Genomic DNA, 20,462 nt, shown 5'->3' with positions numbered 1-20,462 from the left:
CTTAATGTCAGTCATTTTGCGCTTCATGCACGCACCCTCATCATGGAAAACACACGGAGAAATACATATGATGTAGCTTTCAAGTTAAAGGCGATCGACCTGGCTGTCAAAGAAGCTAACAGAGCTGCTGCACGTTAAGATGACACTGACAGCGACAACAGAGACTGAGGAAGTGAGTAATGAAGTCATTCTGAGGCAGTGAATGGATGGACTTTTTCTTGTGAAATATACTACGGTCATCTTTTTCATCAGCCGTGTTACAGACACCGTCGGCTAGGCTTCGTATTGTAACGGTTCATGTTGTAAAGTCAGTAGTTGATAATGTGTTCATAATTCCGATTATGTGGAGAGTCAGTGAATGCACCAGCGAGAACGTGTTGAGTGGCTGTATGAGAGAACGCTGGGGGAGAGAGTTGGATTGTTACGGCAAGTTATGTGTTGCTCTCTGCTGTAAACGGCGTGGTCACGGCCGACAGTGATCGGGTTATTAAGTTATTATTTGAACGCTCTCGTCGTCCTTTAACGTCCGGACGGACGCTACAGTATTTGCGGATGTTACCGGTAGCCTACGTCTGTGTAAATAGCTCTTGTTATAGCGTGGACACCTGCGGCTTATAATCAAGTGCGGCTTATATATGTACAAATACATTTATTTACTTATTTTTAGCCGGTGCGGCTTATATCCAGGTGCGCTCAATAGTACGGAATTTACGGTACTTATACCTACCTTCCTTAATGTTTTATACCTTACCTCCTAGAAAATGTTAAAGGATTAAGCAGATGAATCAAAATATTGGTAAGTGGATGCACACGAATATAAGTGTTCCTGGTTTCAGTAAGTTTGGGGAATTTTTCCACCAAAACGACTGATAAGATTGGTTAAAAAAAAAAAAAAATCAGTGTTCATGAGAAGGATTTAGTATGATCCAATATTCATCAAAGTGGATTTCTTCATTTTGTTATAAATAACTTTGGTTTAAGAATGAAAAGGACAGTACTTTCTATGCAGTACTTAAGCTAATTTATTCTTAAAGCAAGCAATATATTATCTTATGTGCTAGGAATACTTTAGACAAATGTTCACATTTGCTCACGTTTCTTAAAGTGTAAATATTTAAAAATTTACATAGAAGTAAATTCCATCAATTGTCTATTCCACTTTTGTGTGTGGGGAGTTAAATGCCAAAAAAAGAACTCGGTAGGATACATTTAATCATCTTTGTGATACCTGAAACGAGTTGAGAACCACTGCTTAAGCAATTTCTCTTATCAGATTGATTACTCTGGAGCTACAAAATGATAAACCTTTAGTTGAATATACACAATAGTGAGTGTATTAAGGTACATCACAGACAGCATGACAAGCGAATCACACTGTATTAATCTATTGAAGTTCTGCTGTACAGCCTTCCTCAAGTTCGGTGAATAAATAGATCTGTGACTGCTCTGGGTTCAGTTTTTCAGTGAGAAAAAGCAGCACAACTAGTCAACACAAAGCGGTTGCACCTGGCAATTAATAAAACCTCGAGCACGGGGCTACAAATGTGCATCTACTCTGGTTCAGCCTATCACATTATGCTGTGCCTGCTCAGACTAATATTCATTCATCAGCATTCTCTTTGATGTGATGAATATTCCACAAACAAATGCGCGCACACACACACACACACACACTTATGTTCACATAAGCAAACGAGACAAAATACTAATAAAAAGCACTTCTTTTTAATCAAATGGATTACACTTTATTGGGAAATTAAATAAACAATGCAATGTTGTGAGGGGAAAGCAAAACAACATTGTCCGAAGTGTTAAAACTACATATAAAAAAATGCAGATAAAAGAGAATGAGACAAGATGATCGCATATATCCGACGGTGAGAAACAACTAATAACAATAGTAAAAGTTTTTTTTGGGGGGGGGGGGGGTTGTTGGGGAAATTACAACGAGCTCAATCTATAAACAGGATGTTTATTCAAACGGTAATCGCAGTGGCGTCTGTGTATGGCATGTTGTGCACCATGTACCACACGATGCAAAGCTCCAATCTGTTGCAGAGAGACGTAACCTGGTCCAGGAATTTTGCTATTTGCCGGAGTGCCGTGAACAAGACCGCCGATTCAGCAGAACTGAAACATAGAAAAACACAAATGGTTTAAATCAACAAAATCTGACATTTCTTCAGAAGCAACATGTTATGCAGTTGCAGTATTGTGTGTAACTGAACGAAATAGGCTTGATAGAAAATCATCTCCCAAATCTTAGTTTAATGTAATTGCAGAAAAAAAGCATTGTAATTACCCTTTGAGAGGGCCTGGTAATGTATTTCTATTGAATCTATCATGTCTTGATTTATTTTAATTAAATCAGTATGGTATCAGTAAATAATGCACTACTCCACTTTATTCTATTTATTATGTTTACATTGGTCTAATGCACTACTCCACGTTATTCTATTTATTATGTTTATACTTTATCTGTTTATTCTTTTTATGTTGGTCTGAATGCACTACTCCACTTTACTCCACTTACTCTTCTTTGACCCTTTATTCTTTGTTGACTCTTATCTCAGTTAAATGTTTTAGCATAGTTGCACTGTCATTCATTTGCTGCTCCGTGTGCCCTTTAATTGCCATATCGATGATTTGTTTTATTTTAGTTTGTGGACAACAATAATTCAACATCAGAGGGACATGGTTTTCTGGACAAGTTGAGCTAAAGTGGGATGCATACATAAAGGTATGAAGTTGACACATTTTGTCTGGAAAGTGGAACAGGAAAAAAAAAAATTGGCCAGATAATGTCTTCAAAAAGTAATACCATTTGTTTTGCGTGAACAGCCTGAGGTGCATTATAAAAGCAAAAGTCTTGGTATAGTGGGAGGGGCTACACCGTTCCCCACACAGACTTCTGCAGGTCAAAGCAGGACAGAGTAAATAAAATCCCACGATGATAAACATACCTTCCATCTATTTCCACATTCATTGCAGAAAACAAACGTGGTCATTGGCTCATCAGCACTGCGAGTTTGAACCTGGGAATGACAAAAAACACACACAAACTATTATTTACAACGTCATGCTTAATGATTGTCCACACTTCAATCACAGAAAACTCAATGAATCGATGGCTTTCAGATAAGATGAGGGTCTCGGAGTGGGGAGGGGGTAACACACAAATCACATCTTGAATTGGAGCGATAAACTGGGCAACCATAACAATAGTCTGCTCAGGAGGCGAGCGTTAAATATGAGGTTGTGGACTCATGAAACCCTCAGGGCACGGTGGTGGGAACTTGAAGCTCGCCCAGGAGCTGAAGCTCCACAACGGCCGCTTCACAAGCACAACAAACATTTCTGCTGCTTATCTAAACACACCATGCACGCCTAAACTGTGCCGTCACTGAGCTCTGCGCCTATACAGCCTGCATGGACCGCAAGCGGGGCCCTAAATTACATATATCTTACATAAATGAATATTCAATAAGCAAAAGATACTAAGGGAATTAAAAAAGGTACAAAAAAACAGAAACATATTTATCTAAAATTAAATATTTTTAAGAATGATGATGATATGAAGCATACAATGACTGTACCTGTGTGTATGTGCAGCATTTGCCCTTGCACTTGCCACAGGTGAATAGATCAGTCTGTGTGCCTCCTGTGGTGGCCATCTGATGGTCCCTGACAGCCTCTTTGGTCAAATTCTTTCTCATTTCTTTCAGCTCATCACTAGCCATTTCCTACAAAAAGAAGGTTGGCAGTTATTTCCTGCAAAAAACGCCCAATAACAAATAATGCCAACATTTAGGTCAAGATTAAAAAACACCTAGCAGCTGCAGAGACTGAGAAAAGTGTTGGAGTAACAATTACACTGACTTAAGCCACCAACAGCCAACAAACCTCTGCCGTCATCTTAGCCATCCGCTCAGGAGTTACACTGCCGCACAGCACAGTCCTCCTTAAATTGGGGTTCTTCATATCTTTCAGATTTGAGATTCGGCTCCGCACACGGTTCTTGTATTTCATGTCTGTGTTCTTAAACTCATGGAAAATGCGTGATATCAGGTTAAGGAATTCAATGTTACGTATTTTTGAAGCCTCATCCTAAAAGTAGCACTTTATTATGTGTTAGTGCAGAAGCTATCATTAATGGGGTTTTTTTATTTCATTAAGAGCTAATTTTCATAAAAACATAGAATTGCAGAAATGATGTCTTGTTGTACCAAAGAACACCAAATAACAGCTTGTCTGATGTTCTAGGCGAGTCTGTTTCACATTCTTTTGTACAAACTTTACATTTAAAAAGTGCCACTAAATATGGCGCACAGCTCTGATGTGCTCAGTAAATATACCACAGGCATCCAAAAATAGCATTTTGAGATTCACAAATTTCAAATAAAATGTATTATTATTATTAAAACTAAGAAGAGTAAACGGTACAATCCATAATACCATGTAGTGTCACAAACAAAGGACCATGTAAAGGATATATTCCTCGATCTGAGCTCCAAGTTCGTCACAATCAGCACCAATAGCAATATAATCATCTGCGAAAAAGAAAATGGACCAAAGTCAGAATTGTATATGACGGTACATTTGGAAAATGTGGGAGTATCACAAAATAATATTACTTCCTGATTGCAGAGCATTTGACAGCATCTCTCTGCACTTGAGCCTGACAGAGTCAGAGGTGCCCGGTGCACGAGGAAAGGTGTTGATTAACGTGTTGGGTGTGACTTCAGTGTGCTCACTCTTGCTGCTGGAGTTACTGCTGGAGCTGCTGTAAGAGTAAAAACAGTCCTTAATCTACCTTATATTTTTAACAACTAAAAAAAAAAAAAAAGTCTCTTGAACCTTCAGTATCATAATTTTTTTCAATTACCTTTCCTCTTTTGCCTCTGGGCTTCCCTGCGAAGGAGAAACAACAGGTGTCGTTTGCTCTTTTCTTTTTTCTTCTGAGGATTTGTCTCCCCCACCAGGCTCATCTGGAGTACAAGTGACAAATCAAGCAAGCAAGTCAATATTACAAGAAAGTGACGAGAGAAGTTCCACACTTAAAAAGAAGTGCAAAGTCATATTTTAATAAGCTTGATACATGAAGATAAAAATTTAGCATTCCTTTATGTTTGACTATTTTCTGTCTCTTTAATGTCTGTGTGGCTGTTCAGCAGATAAAGGAATACAGGAAATATGGGGATTGATAGAGGAAATATGAAAAGTGCCCTTAGTGGTAAGAGGGTTTGCATTTAAAACATTTGTGAGAAAAATACAGGTTTAATTGCATTTGAACTTTTAGCTTGAAGGGATCTGTATGGCTTCACTTTCCACAACGTTGTTGTTCTTTGAATGGAAAAGAAAAGAAAATTGTCTGTTTTATCACTAGTCAGCCATCATTCATAACAGGAAACTCAAACATCTCATGTGCTAAAAACCCCCCCAAAAAAACAGTTGAGTCAGAGTCTCTACTGCAAACTTTAAGAATATTATCATGACATGTTACTACAAAATAAGATAAAGCCTTTTTTGAGGGGATTTTAGTGTTATTTGACCGATACTACATTTCAGTGTAAGAGTCTGAACGAAAACCTTTACTGATACTGCTGCTATGATAACTATCTTTTTACACCACGGCGCGTTATAAAAAGACGCAAGTGATTTATGAAAATCCTTCATGACATTTTTGACAGCTGAGGAAATATGTTCCCGTCAGTAAGAAATCAAAGCCATCATTGCCAAAATAAATGCAAAGACTGACTGACAATCACAACTTCAAACGTACAAAAAAATACAATGACAGAAATAACTCATCACAACAAATATGCACACATGGATTGAGTAAGGATTTCATATTTACCCAAAAGCTTCTTCCACGACTTGATTAAGGACTTGGCTAAGGATGTCACCTCGTCGTCTGTGCTCTGCTTGCGGATTGCGTTAACGGACATCCCAATTCTGGTGGACTGTAGAGAGTTGTTTAGTCAGGGCCCATCAGGGTATTTTAAACACTGCATGTGTGAACGGTGACACGAAAAAAAACCCAAGAAATCAGAAAATATACCTGAAGCAGCTCCAGAGTCATGGGGATACTGCGCAGCTCCTTCAATAGATCCAATGCACCAGCCTGCAGAGGTAGAGTTCAGATAAACCTTAATCAATATCCCATTACCTATATGCTGTAAATGTTCTTATCATACGTTGTGACTAATGAAGCTGTAAACTATCTCCAGTCTGGAGATAGATAGACTAGATAGATACTTTATTGATCCCGAGGGAAAGTCAAGTTTGTTTTTTTATTTTTCTATATTTTTGATAACACATGCGCAATAAATGAAATTGGACCAACAAACTCAATTTTCAATAAAAGTAAACTGGCACTGCAACTTTTTGACAATTACACTAATTTTCAGTTAACTCTCAGTGTCAACGTAAAATGTGTTTTCACTTGCTTCTTCGGACTGATTTTCTGCCATAAAAAAGGACTATAACCACGTCGTATTCTGTCGAGTTGAAAAGGCATTTATTCCGCATTTCAAGCCCTTTGAAATCCAAAGTAGTAGTTGAGTTTAAGTTAACTTTAATAAGGGTTTAAGTTATTAAAGTTACCTGTTGTACAGTTAGTGGCTAGGCGGCTAACTGTTAAGTCAGCTAAAGCAACAACAACAACGCTGAAGCCGGCTGAACATTAGCACAACAAAACGGTTTAACTTTACTGCCGTTTCTACTCTGAATTTACTTATCTCACAGGTATATTTCGGTTACCGTAAAATGACCCGCTCCAGCGGGAAAAATGAGACATAATGCCAGCAAAATAATACTGGACCGCTTTATGGCTACTGTCAATCCATAGGACAGACATGGAGGCTAGCTTTTTCAGGCTAAACAGTTAGCCACAGGTAAACCAGCTGCAGCTGTGGGACAAATGTTTGAGATAATGGTGCAATTTTAAGATCGAAAATATTCTCTGGGAAAGTGGCACAATGAGACAATATTGCACTGACAGAAACTGAAAGGAGAAGCTGCTGACTCCATACACATCCCATTAGCGCCAACATTAGCTAAACATCAACATCAGGCTGCTCGGCTAAGCGGCTTCATTCTTCTCACCCCGTTTTTCTTCTGCGCCATTTTATCCATCTTCTTCGCAATTCTTATGATCTCCTCTTCCTCCTTTTTCCCCATGGTGACTGATCCCGACGAAATCCACTGACCAGGACCCAAAAAAGGAGAGAAAACTCGCGACAAAGACCACGCCACTAAATGAGAGCGGCGGAGTGACGGACTGGAGCCACACGGATCCTCTGCCGTGCAGCAGACCTGGCTAATCGATGCATGATGATGATGAGTTCAGGTGAAATTAATCGAGATAGTTCCAGAGATCCTTAAAAAAAAAAAAGCTGTTGTAGCCATAGACTTTAAAAATAGCTGTAAGTAAGTCGTAGCACAGTAAACCAGTAACCCATGCACCATTTTCAGAATAAAAATACCTTTTTTTTAATGCACAGAGATAACTCTATAGTTTGTCCTCAAACATGTATGCGAGTCTGCATCCTGCGATATCGCTCACCTGTCGTTGGACAGCGCCAAAGAGCAACATAAGCACCTGTTGGATCAACAAGGAGTGTTTACAAAGTGTACTTTGTGTCTTTTTGTCCTCTCATGTTTTCACATTCAGCAGAATTTCAGAGAAAGTTTAAAATGGTATGTGGACCTGAAAGTATCTGTTGATTGTCAAAGTGACACATTTATTTATTAGACTTTAAGTAGTAGTAAACGTTGATGGATAATAATTGTAATTGGACATTGCATTATTAAAGTTTTGAAAAAAGGTTCATCCTCATCATCTGAAAAACCAAAAAACAACCACCAGATATTGAAGCAGAAAAAAAACATTGCTTCACCTGTGTATATATCAAACATTGTCTTTGATAATAACCAGATGAACTTTCTACCCATGACTGCAATAAGTTTTGCAGATACAACAGGAAGGAAAACCTCCCACGTGACAACCTGCTACAGACGACACATGATGAAATATCAAAAGTGGACAATACTTTATTTTACTGGGAGCTAACCAAAACAGATGAGCAACTTGGTAGGACTCATGGCTTTTGATGAAGGTTTGGCTTTTGCACAGAGCAAGCCTTCGACCCTTGAATAACGTTATAGGCATCATGAGCCATGACGGTGGTACACTGTTGACTATTCATGTCAGACTGATTGACACAATTAGTTTGATCTTACTAATCCAAACAGATCAGGTGGTGACATTTTCACCAAGAGCGCAAGGTCAGGGCTGTGAATGTTGTAAATAATTTACCTGAACAAAAAAAAGGAAAATCCCTCTTTTAAGTGTTGACCCTCCTTAAATTATTATTTGTTATTATTATTACATTTTGTCCAAAGGAAAAATGAAAGTAATATTTTTTCCCACAGGTTTGTTACAACAAATTGCCAGAGTACAAGTTTCTTTATTTATTAGTCAACACTTTAAACACAAAGTAGCTTGAACTCTCCACAAATTGGACTTTGTTTGACCTGCACAGGCCCCTCCTCCACCACCCCTCTAGTCCTAAGTCTTCCAGGATACTGCACGAGCTTGTGGGAAGTATTAGCTGCTTTTACACAGTAAGAGGCAAATAATAATTGAAACCCTCATTCTCTTATAGCTGAAGTAAAATGACACAGCTTTCACCCCTTGATGTAATTAAATCATGAATCACTGAAGAACATTTAGTATTACTGCACAATAAAAATATTAAGTGTTTGGAAACACAGCTGCAGTATTTCTAAAATGATTTTCACATTTATCATTGATGAAATTGATACTGTTGTTAAACAGGTAAAATAGTGATGCACTGACTGTTCTGATGGCATATATCCAATACCTGCTGTGAGGTAAAAGTGCCCTCTTAAGACCTTTTTCTGCTCGATGCTGTCAGCAAGTGCGCAAAATCGTTCACCTAATCCTTATTAGGCCAAGACTTCTCAAATCAGATTATGCGGGCTTCTTACAAATTGGAAACAGTTCTAGCCACCTGTGTATGTATAGGTATATGTTCATCGCAGTGACAGTCTTGTAATATCATCGACCTGTTTCCACAGCTGACCTTCATGATCTTTTCCAGTCCCCTCTCCAGGAACTAAAGTATTCTGGTTAACACTAAGCCATTCATTCTACATATTTACTAAGTCCTTTACTCAGTCAGGTTCTTTCTAACTTTGTCTTTTTAAGTGCAAATAACAAGTCCTACATTTTATCGCAAAGTAATTACAACAAATTGTAAAAAGTTTATTTAGTATTTTAATCGGACTTTTCAGCTGCATTAGCTAAGAAGTCAATCCTTCAACTAAAATGAGGATCCTAATCTTCCTTTAGTAAATAATACATGTTCACCAGTTTTGTTGTTGAATTTTATTCTGATTGAAATTGACCATTTCAGACAGCTGCAGTTCACCTCTTGTGTTAGCTTCATTGGTTACCCTACCTTGATATGCTGATTAAGTGTGAGCAAAGATTAAGCAAATTAGCCAGGATGTTGCCCGTCCCAAAATAGCCCTGGAGTGCTGCTGAGAGGCTTTGAACACCGCTTGGTAGAATAACGGACTCAGCTTTTGTTGTTTTTGCCTTTATAATAAAGGTGAAATGTGAGGAATACAGTAAGTCTTGATCATTACATTTTGTTGACATGTTAGTTTAACAGCTAGCTGTTTTTAAAGGACCTTTAGGCTGCAGTTTTTCAAAGTAGTTGATTTGTTTAAGGTGTGTGTGGGCTTTGTTTATATCTCTAGAAATCGACATGTAATTAGACCTGATATTTTGTTTCTGCTTTCAGTGTGGTTAATTAAAATCTGCTTTCAAACGTTGTAGTGTTAAAAAGAAAAACATATTTTATTCTAAAACAAAAAGTTAATTAGAACTAGCATACTGCACAAGAAATGTGTGTTTGACAGCACAAAAATTATTATATATAATCATTGATTTACTAAACTGTAGAAGTGGAATATGTTCTGTACAACTAAAGACGTAATTAGCAGTGACCTTATGCATGTTTCCTGTCAACCTAATTCCTGATGAGTTGTTTAAAGTGTCTCCCTTTGAGCTGAAAATGCATAATATAAATCCACCTATTTTAATGATGTGTGTATGCACCTGGAGAAAACACTCACATTGCATCCAAAAGCCAAACGACCATAGTTCAACTAAGTTAAAAACAATCTTCCTATCTTCTTTGTTAATATCTTGATGTGCAGTGAAAGTTTATTTTTTAACAGAAAATGTCAAAGAATCTGCAATGAAGAAAGGGCAAAGTGCTGGAATTTCTTCAGTAACAATTGCACTGAGCCAGTGACGTCAAAAGGGCTAGAAAAAGGTCAAGGTTCCTTACATTTGTAAATAAATGAAGGATGTAATACACCAAATATACAAATGTGTTATTTAAAAACTGGACCAGCATTTACTGAAACCGTGGCACCAGAGAAAAGATCCTCCTACAATATTATTATCATTATCAACCTTACCTGAAAACCAAGCCTGCCTTGTGAGAGCTAGCATCTTTTCAAACATGAAAGAAGAGTAAACTCTGATTGAGAACGAACAGGGACTCTTTTCAGCTTAAAATCAAACATGCAATAGATTCAACAGTGAGAATTCATGACAACCAGTCCCAATTAGCACAACAGAATAGCTCTAAGTAGGGAGGTAGTGTGTGCCATGGTTCCAAGTGTTTACACTATGTAGTAATGGCAAGACAACTGATGTCTGAAAAAGCTTTTTCCCTCTCTCTACTTTCTTACCAGAAAGCTCAGGGCGAATATGAGCAACACACCGGTCCAAGAGCCTCCTGTCCAGGAGTCCCCTGCCCAGATACTGTCCACTGACAGTGAGCAGACATTACCCTCACGACCCTTCCAGCCAATCTCAGATCCCTCCGCTTCTAAAAGAGTATGTTTCTACAAGAGTGGCGACTATACATTCAGCGGGCATCGCATGGTCATCAATGCCCGCACCTTCAAGACATTTGATGCTCTGCTAGATGCTCTGTCAAAGAAAGTGCCTCTGCCATTTGGAGTTCGGACCATTACCACGCCACGTGGCACCAACCTTGTTAAAGCTTTGGAGGACTTAAATGACGGGGGATCATACATTTGTTCTGACCAGAGGCGAGTGAAGCCAATAAATCTGGATGAAGTGAACCGACGGCAGGTACCATGGAACACCACCAGACCATTCAGCGCAGGGCGACGAAAGTTTCAAAGACTCCAGTCTGGCCAGTTTCGCAGAATAAATGAAGTGGCTAACAGGCCAACGAGGATCACAGAGAGGGCGGCAGTAAGGACACCAAAGAGGCTTGAGGTCATAAAGAATAGAGATCCCACTGTTAAACGCACAATTGTGCTGCAGAGAAGAACAGCACCAACATTTGACGCTTTACTGGATTACCTCTCCCAGATCCTGCAGTTCCCAGTGCTGAAACTCTTCTCTGCAGATGGCCAAAGAGTAAGTGTTGTGTTCCTGAAAACAATCTAAAAAAAAAAAGAGATGTTGTACTAAAAATGTCCATGTGTACTTCCTTGCTGATAATTAAGTGAATAAACCACTTCCACGAATTTCACATCCACATGGAACTGAACAAACAGCTGGTTAGCTTAGCTTTGCAGAATGGAAACTATACTCATGAGCTTTTTTTAACAGGTTTTTTTAGAGTGTCCGCACTTGATCCTACTGAAACACAAGTTGGTGGCCTGCTTTCTAGAATCAAATCCTTATCATGTAATTCGATCACTCAAACAGGCAGTGTATTTATAAGAAGCATTTACGGTTATCCGTATTTGCCTTACCCATGTTTTGAGCGCAATTGTGAAGAAATTGAGAGATTTGTTCTGGACCATCTTCTTTAGAAATGTGAGGCAGGTTTTTTTGTTGGACAATAAAGACAATACCTGATTGTTTTGCTTTACTAAGCACTCAGCTAATAGTCATCTTCTGTTTAGGGGTGGAATGGATAGTAACAATAAAAACAAGAATATACCAAAAAACTTTGTTTAACACATACTTTGCCTGTGAAACACAGTAATTAGACACTTAGAGATTTAATTTCACTGTTTGATGAAGGATTTCATACAACAGTAGGAAATGTTGTTTTGACCTTTTAAATTGGCACCATGCCGTGCGAATCAATGGAACCTCTGCTGTTGTCCCTGATTTAACTTTCTATCCAGGGATACTTAAGCAAAGGTACGTCTGGCTCACACAAATAGGATAGGCTTCTTATACTGAGGAAACTTGCTGGTAGACCATTTGTACACTTTTGTGACAGTGACTTGGTCTTGAAAAAACAAGTGACAAAACAAACAAATGACTCGCCAGCTCCTGAGCTTTGGATTGAATCTCAAATGTCATGGGCTATTAAATGTTCACATTTGACATTATCCTTAAATAAATTTAGATTTATAGAGTGACAAAACTCTTGATGGAACTGAAAACACACTGTGGAATCATTGTATGTCAAAGTGACTTTTTTTCAACCCAGCCATCACCCAAAAAAAAGATGATTATGGTAACTGTAGATGTGCTTTTTCATTGTTATTTGAACTATATTTAATTAAATAAGCCAAAATTGAACATTTAGAATAAATAACTTTTACGATAAATCTATACTGAATTAACAGAAATAAGAAAAAAGAGCTTTTACACTATTACTTAACATATTTTAAAAATTCTAAGAGCCAAACCTTATTTCCTATTGAACTGTCTTTCATATGCTTTATGTGATTGTTTTTGGGACAATATGTTGATTGAAAGTGTTTCTGCTCCTTTTTTAGGTTGATGGTCTTGCAGCACTTATCCTTTGCTCTGGAGTTGTTGTGGCGGCGGGAAACGAGCCATTCAGATTAGGAAACTACTCCTCCCACAAAGTGGGCCAAATGGCACAAGCAACGTACATGGATACTGTGGAACCATCTATGTTACAGCCCAGAGCTTGTAAGTGTTCATGAGTAATGCTGTTAATTTGGTACATTGGGGTTATAGTGATTCTGTAAAGTGTCCATGTGGTCCTTTTTTTCACATGGGACAGAAAAGGCAAAAATGTTTTAAAGATAAATTAGTTATCAGAAATTAGTAACTTCACTTCATTCAGTCTGCAGACTTATGCTAAATATTTATTTTCTATATTAATAAAACCATAGAAATTGAGACAACTGTAAAGGCATTAATTGTTTGTCTCTCTTTTTCTTTCCCTGGCTGTCTCAATCACCTTTCTTTTTTTTTGTCAAACACCTTCCTCAAAAGTGAACAACAAATCTTTCTCAAGCGGAAGAGGATCAAGGAACTTTTCCTTATCATCTGAGAGATACATTGTCAGCCAAATAAACAAGTCTCGAAGTGGAAGCACAAACAGCCATCTACAACCAAGAAACAGATCATTCGAAACTGAGACCAACCATCAACGCACATCCTTTGAGACGTGCGAAACTGGGAGGGTAAACAATGAGCAACACACGTCCATTGTACCTCAGGATGATGACATAGAAAAGTCTTTCCGTGTGAATCAAGATGGCAGCATGACTGTGGAGATGAAGGTCCGTCTGACTGTCAAAGAGGAGGAGATGCTCCATTGGACCACCACACTCAGCCGCACAAGCCTTAGCAAGAGGACAGTCTGTGCCTCGATTTCTGAGTCGGGCAAGAGCTCTACTGACTCAGACAATGCAGTTGCCAAAAACTCCTCAAGCATCAGTGGAGATGAATTGAAAGAGGGGAACCATCCCGCTGCGGAGGGAAAGGGTGTCAAGTTTAATGAAGAACGAATGATGGGAAAAGCAAAAACAGCATTCAAACGCAGTCCTACGCCAAGTGCTCAACAGTTTAAAAGGGCGTCAGTGGAGAGCGTAAAGATGGTGACAGATTCAGGGGTTCAAGAGAGTACCCTGGGACATTATTCCTATATGGAGAGGACGGCTGGTGGTGAGAAGACTGAGGGATACCGTGTTGTCAGACACAGCAGCAGCAGTAACAGGCCGATCCCAAAGCCACGCAAAACGCCCTCTGCAGGAGCAATTAACAAAGGATCCCACTCCTCCATCAGGTCATCAGGAGTCGCTGAGGTTCTTCAGATACAAAATAATGGGATGGAGGTTACAGAGACTGTAATGCATATTTATGAGAGTCAAGGCAGCTATGACAACTATTATGCTAACGAGGAATATAGTGCAGATGGTGCACCTTCATATTCTTCCACACCGGCGCTGGAAAGCAAACCTTCCCTTGACTCAGCACCTCCTTCGTCCAGCAATGATTGTGATATCGATTTTAGCAGTCAGCAACCCACTAGAGACTCACTACAAAGACAAAAAGAAGAGATGTTATCATTGTCATCAGAGCCAATAACTCAAACACAAGAGATTACGAACCATCAATCTTCAGTGACTAAGCATGAAGCCCAAAGAAAAGCTAAGGTCAAAACTCCTAAAACTGAGAGAAAGAAAATGATTGTTAAACCTGTTAAGAATCCAAAGAGCTTAACGTCATCAAGCAGTTCAGATAAAAAGCTAAAAGAAAGCAGAGGAAGTCCCTCAAAAAATATTGTCCGATCATCTCCAGACAAGCTTAGCAGCAACACCAGTATGGAGAAGAAGAGTTCATCAGAAAGTGTTCAAAATGTTCAAAGGAGTAACGGAACAGAGAAGCCTCAATTCAAGAGAACGGGTAAGGATGGACAGATTGCCAGGAAAGAGCAAGCTTTAATAGCCAATGCTGTCAGTGTGAAAAGAAACTCAACTCTAAGACAAAACATGGATAAAACAGCTGCTAAAAATAACGGTCATAATGTAAATTCTCCAACTGCAAGGCCTCAAATGAAGAAAAACATGTCAGACATTTTACAACCCAAAAATTCTCTTTTGCCTGCTAGAAAGTCAATTCCAAGGCCCAAATCTATGACTGAACACAAATTCTCACAGCCTAAAAAGTCTCAAGAGCTGAGTGAGAGTTTGTCAACACCTTCTTTCAAACCTTCACTCTCTGAAATTCATCAGTATGTTGAGAACTGGTTGGAGAAGGTCAGTCCAGACCCGGTGCCATACACTGAGGAGACCAACACTGGTGATTCGAGGACGCAGACAAAGGTTGTGTTTCAGATCGGCGCCGATTCTGAGTCAGATGAAAAGACTGAAGACCAGTCAACTAAAGATGATTGTTGTCCAGTTCCTGGTGATGTAAAAAAATCAGCTTCTTGTCTAACCGTACCACAGTATCATGCAGATCCAGCTCTTCTGCATAATGAACACTATGCAAGAGGTTTATGCGTTTCCATGCCGAGTGTCAGAGTTGATTCTACACAAATGGAGAATGTCATGAGGTCGCACAAATCTGCAGAGGCCATTGGTCCAGCTGACAATGAAGCATCATCATCATCAAACTTTTTAAGTCCTCATGCAAAGATAAAACCTGTCCTAAATCAGATTTATTCTTCTATTCAATGCATCAGAGGGGTGTCTGAGACCAACGCAACATCCAATCTTGAGAAGTCCACAAGCCTTCCAGATTTTCCAACACAAGTAGCTTCAGTGTTTGGCTCCTCATGTAAAGCATTCTTGTCATTCTTATCAGTGATGACTTTGCGAGATAACCTAAAAGCATCTGAAGAGGAGCTTGGAGACCCTGAGGCCATGCTCATGATGCAGTCCCTTCAGAAAATTTCTGCTATTGAGGACACAGAAGAACTAAGGGCAAGTTTGACCGATCTGCAAAGCAGAGCATCTTCTCAGCTCAGAGCACGCTGGAAGGACTTTCAGATTTTGAGGGAGAGACTTGAAAGTGAGCCACTGTCCCCCAGAGTTTCAGAAACAGAATTTGCATTAGACGTTGTCTCAGAAGGTGGTGATGTATTTGACGAACAGCATTTAGGTATCGATGAGCTTATGGAAGAAATGAATATGCCACAAGAGCTCAGAGCAGAGATATGTTCAACAATCCAACAATCTAGATTTTTTTACCCTGTAGAGGAGAGTACCTTCATAGAAACTGAAAGAAACCAGTCAGACTCAGAGGAAGATGTAGAGAAATTTGTTGAAGAACGAAATGATGAATCAGAACAATCCCCAGAGCATGATAGTACAACCATGGTGACCGCATCAGAGAATGAACTTGCCAAAGTTCCGAAAACAGATACCAATGTAAAACAGTCGGACATTTCACAGACAGAGAGAGATGATCTGGTAAATGACAAGGAAAGAGAAAAGGAAGAACAGGAAGATGAAGGAGACAACAGGGAGGAGTTGAACCACGGAGGAGATGAGGTTACAAACGAAATAGATGAGTATGAGGAGGGTGCGGAGAGTGAGGCTGGAGAAATGGAAAGTGATGAAGAGGTAAGACATGATGACAAGGGGCAGGAGGGAGGGGACGCAGGAGAGGGCAGTGAAGAGGAGGAGGAATCTGTTGTGAAAGTTGAGGAAGGGAAAGAAGAAGAGATGATAGAGGATGAGGAGGAGGAAGAAGGAGATGGAGCTTTGTTAGGATTAGAGACAGAAGGAGTTGAGGTGACAGAGGATGGATTAATGAACGAAGAAGACCAAGAATCAGGAGAGGGCATTAGCGCTGAAGAGACAGATGAAAGAGAGGGTGATGAAGAGACTGAGAAGGAGGAAGATGTGGATACTGAGGTTGACAGGGGGACAGAGGAGGAAGAAAATGAGGAGGATGAGGCTGAGGAGGAGGATACAGAGGAGGAAGGAAATGAGGAGACTGAGGTTGAGAAGGATGTAAAAGTGGAAGTAAGAGGGGTTGATGAGGGTGATGAGGAGATGGAGGAAGAAGAAAATGTTGAGGAAGAGGTTGATAAAGAGACAAAGGAGGATGATAAAGAGGTGGATGATGATGAGGAGACGGAGGAGGAAGAAAGTGTTGAGGAAGAAGTTGATGAAGAGCCAGAGGATGAAGACAAAGTAGAGGATGAAGGGGACGAGGAGACGGAGAAGGAGGACAATGTGGATATTGAGGTTGACAGGGAGACAGAGGAGGAAGAAAATGAGGAGGATGAGGTTGAGGAGGATACAGAAAAGGAAGTAAAATGGGTTGATGAGGTTCATAATGAGACAGAGGGAGAAGAAAATGTTAAGGAAGAGGGTGATAAAGAGACAGAGGAGGAAGAAAGTGTTGAGGAAGAGGGTGATAAAGAGACAGAGGAGGAAGATAAAGAGGTGGATGATGATAAGGAGACAGAGGGGGAAGAAAGTGTTGAGGAAGAGGTTGATGATGAGACAGAGGGGGAGGAAGAGGAGGAAGTCAAACATATTGAAGAAGTGAAGGAGGATCATGAAGGATCAGATGATTTTAATGAGGTTTCAGAGGAAGGCATTAGGAAAAAGGACAAGGAAGAGGGAATGAAGAACATTATCATGAAGAAAGATTTGGAAGATGAGGTAGACAATATTACTGAAGATGATGCTATTGAAGAGAGGGAGGAGGAAGAGGAAGAAGGAGAAACACTAGGGAATTTTGAGGAGGAGGACAAGTATTCTGAGGGTGGGGAGAGCTGGAAAAATCTTGAGAAAACAGAAAATACTCTTGAGGAAGAATCAGTTGTAGAGACAGAAGTTTTAGAGGGGGTTGAGATTGATGAAGAAAAGCAAGAGTCGGATGTAAAGGAAGAAGATGTAAGTGATGAGGAAAGTAAAAATCTGCTTGAGGAGGCTTTGTATCTGCAGCAGCAGAGTAGCTGTGAGGACGATACAAAGGTAGGGGAAGACAACCCTGAATCAGTTAGTAATTATTCCTCTGAGATTCAGTGTGCAGATGACAAGGGTGATGGAACAGACACAGTCGATGAACTCGAAACAGATGAAGGCGGGGAACACCAAGAGGAACTGAACCACAGTCAACCACATCCAGTTGAGATATCACAGGAATTACTTGACTTTGTTAACTCTGCCCTTCAGTGTGCTTCCCTTGTATTTACATATGATGTTAATGGGAAAATCAGGATCGAGCCAGATAACTCTCGAGTTGTAAAAACGAATCAAACCTCAAATTCAAAAAACAGAAATGATGGTTCATACGGCGTCAAGTGTCTTCCAAGCCCAGAATGCTCAGATTTGTCTGATTACAGGCCGGAAACCTCCGAGAGCGGTGGATACCAAACTCAAGAATCTGTGGATATTGTGTCAGAGAGCGGAGAAGAGGGTTCACAGAGACAATTTCCAGTGTGCAGACGCAATACAGATATCCGTAACTCAAAACTGTCTGTTGCAAGTGATTCAAAAGTCCTGCAAAATTCCCACAATAAAAGTGGAGGGAGTTTCTCTTCTTTGGACTCAGCCGCTAAAGCCTCAAAGGAGGATCTTTCTTATTTCAGTGCTGGAAGCTCACAAAAGGAAGAAACTGAAGCTGCCAGAGAGGCCACGCAGTGCTCTTCTTTCCCCTCAGAGAAGGACTCAAAGGACGGGGTTTTGATTGACCAAGGAAGGTGGCTGCTTAAGGAGAATCACCTCATCAGAACTTCTCCCCCAGTGTCCATGGGAATGTACAATAATGTGGACAGCTCTTCTACAGATACAAGTCACTCAAGGTCTAGCGTGGACTCCCTGCCTCATTATAAAACCCAGCAAAACCTTCTTGCAGCATTATCCTCTTCTGAGCTTGAGGAGATGGCCAAGCCTAAAACCCCAAAGTGTACCTACTATAACATGCCACATGGAAGTGATTCCGACCCCTTTTTGGATGAGTCTAGTTTAAAAAGTGGGAAGAAAGATACAAGCAGTGTCAAGGGGAGAGGCGTTCGGGTAGCACCCACCATCAATACTTCTCAAACCTGGGCAAATAAAAACGGTAGTCTGTCTTCATTTGCATCAGTTGAGTTTAACATACCAGACAGAAAAGTGCATCCAGAAGGGGAGGCCTCACCTCTGACAATGGCAAGAAGGACATCTGGTGGAGGAGGGAGAGCAGTACAAGCACAAGACTCTATAGACACACTGCATTTGAGATGTGGCCAATATTGCCCCATACTATAACAGCAAAAGGCATTATTTACAAAGAAACCTTTACATACATGAAAGTCATGTAATATACATCTTTTTAATTTTAATGTTTGTTATGTGTTTGGTCAAATGACCATGTAAAAAAAAACAACCTTGTTTTGCTGCTGCTCTCACAAACCACAAGTTCAGCAATTAAAAAGAGACGTGCCTCTTATTTTTGTTTAAATATAGAGATTGTGTATTTGTATATTTTAATGTATATTTAAATGCTCCAACCTGTACATATCTGTATTGTCTATGCTTACAAGTAATAAATGGCATCAGCTTCTCAATCAATAAAATGCAATACATCAGACAGACGACTCTATCTGCACAGGCTGCTATTGATACAAATCCTACTATTTGATAAACACCAGAAAGCCAGTGGAGTCTATACAGTGGCAGTGAGTTAAACCAACAGTCTATTTATGTAGCCTATGCATACTGTAAAAGCAGGCAAGATATACAATTAAGAATTTTAATTATCACTTTAACAAATTTGACTCAGGAGAAATGTCATAGGCTCCATGGTCTAACCTTTGGTCTGTCACTAAAAGTTTTGGCGTTCACTGCTTTGTTAAAAAAAATAAAAATAATTTAAAAAAAAATTCAGACAATTTTTAACAAAACTAAAGCAGGTGATGTTTCCACAGCCAAACTGTTATAACTTGATTTATGGCAGGTGTGAGGCAGCTATCATGCGGCACAGAGGTCACTTCAATTCGTAAACAGTCAAATCAAAACAAAAGTGGCGACCGAAGTTACCTGGACAGGTGAGAGTGCTCCTGGTTAAACGTTTTTTTCCTCTTTCATTGGACGGATTATTTTTTAGCAGCGATGCTCAGAAGATATTTTGAAGAATATGGAAATAACTCCAGAAAAGAAGTAAGTGTTTCTCAACAACCTAAGCTTTTTCTAAACACCTGGTTTGGTTTGTTTGGTATGACGTTTGACATGTGGGTTTGACTGACTCTCAAACGAGTGGCTGCTTATACTTCCATACCATGGAAGTTTTCTTCATGTGAAAACTTACAAGCAAAGAAAAACACATTTTTCTCATCTCAGGGCAAAATGAGGGCTGGATTCACGACCATTCAACACTACTATCATGTTTCTAATGATACACAGCTTCATGCAAATGGGTGAAGTATCCCATTGAATGCCTGCTCCTTAATATGCTGAATGTAGTGAGTAATAAGGCTTGTCATGTCAACAGTGTTACCCAGGATACAAAAAGGTCATGATACTTGGGCTACAATCTTCCATGAAGTTAAAAAAAAGAGCCCTTAGTCCACAATGTGTAAGAAATAATCTGACCCAGACTTTGTTTGGACAGACAGTTGATCATTAAAATTATTTATGGGACAAAGCTTGGTGAAAAAAAAAAATCAATGATTGTATTTGTAATAACATAGAAATTAAAATACAAACTGTAGATC

At 39.6% G+C, this 20,462-nt stretch overlaps 2 protein-coding genes across 3 annotated transcripts; one reads left to right on the top strand and one right to left on the bottom strand.

The window, feature by feature from the left end:
• Positions 1 to 1,703: 1,703 nt before the first annotated feature.
• tcea1 (transcription elongation factor A (SII), 1) lies at positions 1,704 to 7,311 on the bottom strand. 2 transcript variants are annotated; one of them, XM_079348750.1, is made up of 10 exons: positions 7,108 to 7,311; positions 6,062 to 6,124; positions 5,858 to 5,963; positions 4,886 to 4,988; positions 4,635 to 4,783; positions 4,480 to 4,550; positions 3,904 to 4,044; positions 3,597 to 3,743; positions 2,964 to 3,035; positions 1,704 to 2,130 (listed from the first exon to the last, which is right to left on the bottom strand). In XM_079348750.1, exons 1-10 carry the CDS (start codon positions 7,180 to 7,182, stop codon positions 2,122 to 2,124), a joined length of 936 nt encoding a protein of 311 aa, XP_079204876.1. In that variant the 5' UTR covers positions 7,183 to 7,311; the 3' UTR covers positions 1,704 to 2,121. The 2 variants fall into 2 exon arrangements, with proteins under 2 accessions (XP_079204876.1, XP_079204877.1); XM_079348751.1 differs by having other exon boundaries at positions 4,635 to 4,780.
• LOC306827094 (uncharacterized protein) lies at positions 7,262 to 19,405 on the top strand. The gene is made up of 4 exons (XM_079348749.1): positions 7,262 to 7,351; positions 10,801 to 11,500; positions 12,826 to 12,985; positions 13,295 to 19,405. Exons 1-4 carry the CDS (start codon positions 7,329 to 7,331, stop codon positions 19,015 to 19,017), a joined length of 6,606 nt encoding a protein of 2,201 aa, XP_079204875.1. The 5' UTR covers positions 7,262 to 7,328; the 3' UTR covers positions 19,018 to 19,405.
• Positions 19,406 to 20,462: the final 1,057 nt, after the last annotated feature.

This window comes from Symphodus melops (genome assembly GCF_947650265.1).
Source record: "Symphodus melops genome assembly, chromosome: 7".
In the NCBI taxonomy this organism is placed as follows: Eukaryota; Metazoa; Chordata; class Actinopteri; order Labriformes; family Labridae; genus Symphodus; species Symphodus melops.
The sequence above is the reverse complement of the archived record's forward strand: the minus strand, read 5'-3'. Positions and strand labels throughout refer to the sequence as shown.

Bases quoted from the DNA above. Each gene is read 5' to 3' on its own strand.
- tcea1 (XM_079348750.1), bottom strand. From the start codon at position 7,182: ATGGGGAAAAAGGAGGAAGAGGAGATCATAAGAATTGCGAAGAAGATG. The intron at 4,551-4,634 runs GTAATATTATTT...TCTTTTTCGCAG, and splicing joins AAATGCTCTGCAATCAGGAA to ATGATTATATTGCTATTGGT. The intron at 3,744-3,903 runs GTTTGTTGGCTG...TTCTTTTTGTAG, and splicing joins TGGCTAAGATGACGGCAGAG to GAAATGGCTAGTGATGAGCT.
- LOC306827094 (XM_079348749.1), top strand. From the start codon at position 7,329: ATGCATGATGATGATGAGTTCAG. The intron at 7,352-10,800 runs GTGAAATTAATC...CTTTCTTACCAG, and splicing joins CATGATGATGATGAGTTCAG to AAAGCTCAGGGCGAATATGA. The intron at 11,501-12,825 runs GTAAGTGTTGTG...CTCCTTTTTTAG, and splicing joins TCTCTGCAGATGGCCAAAGA to GTTGATGGTCTTGCAGCACT.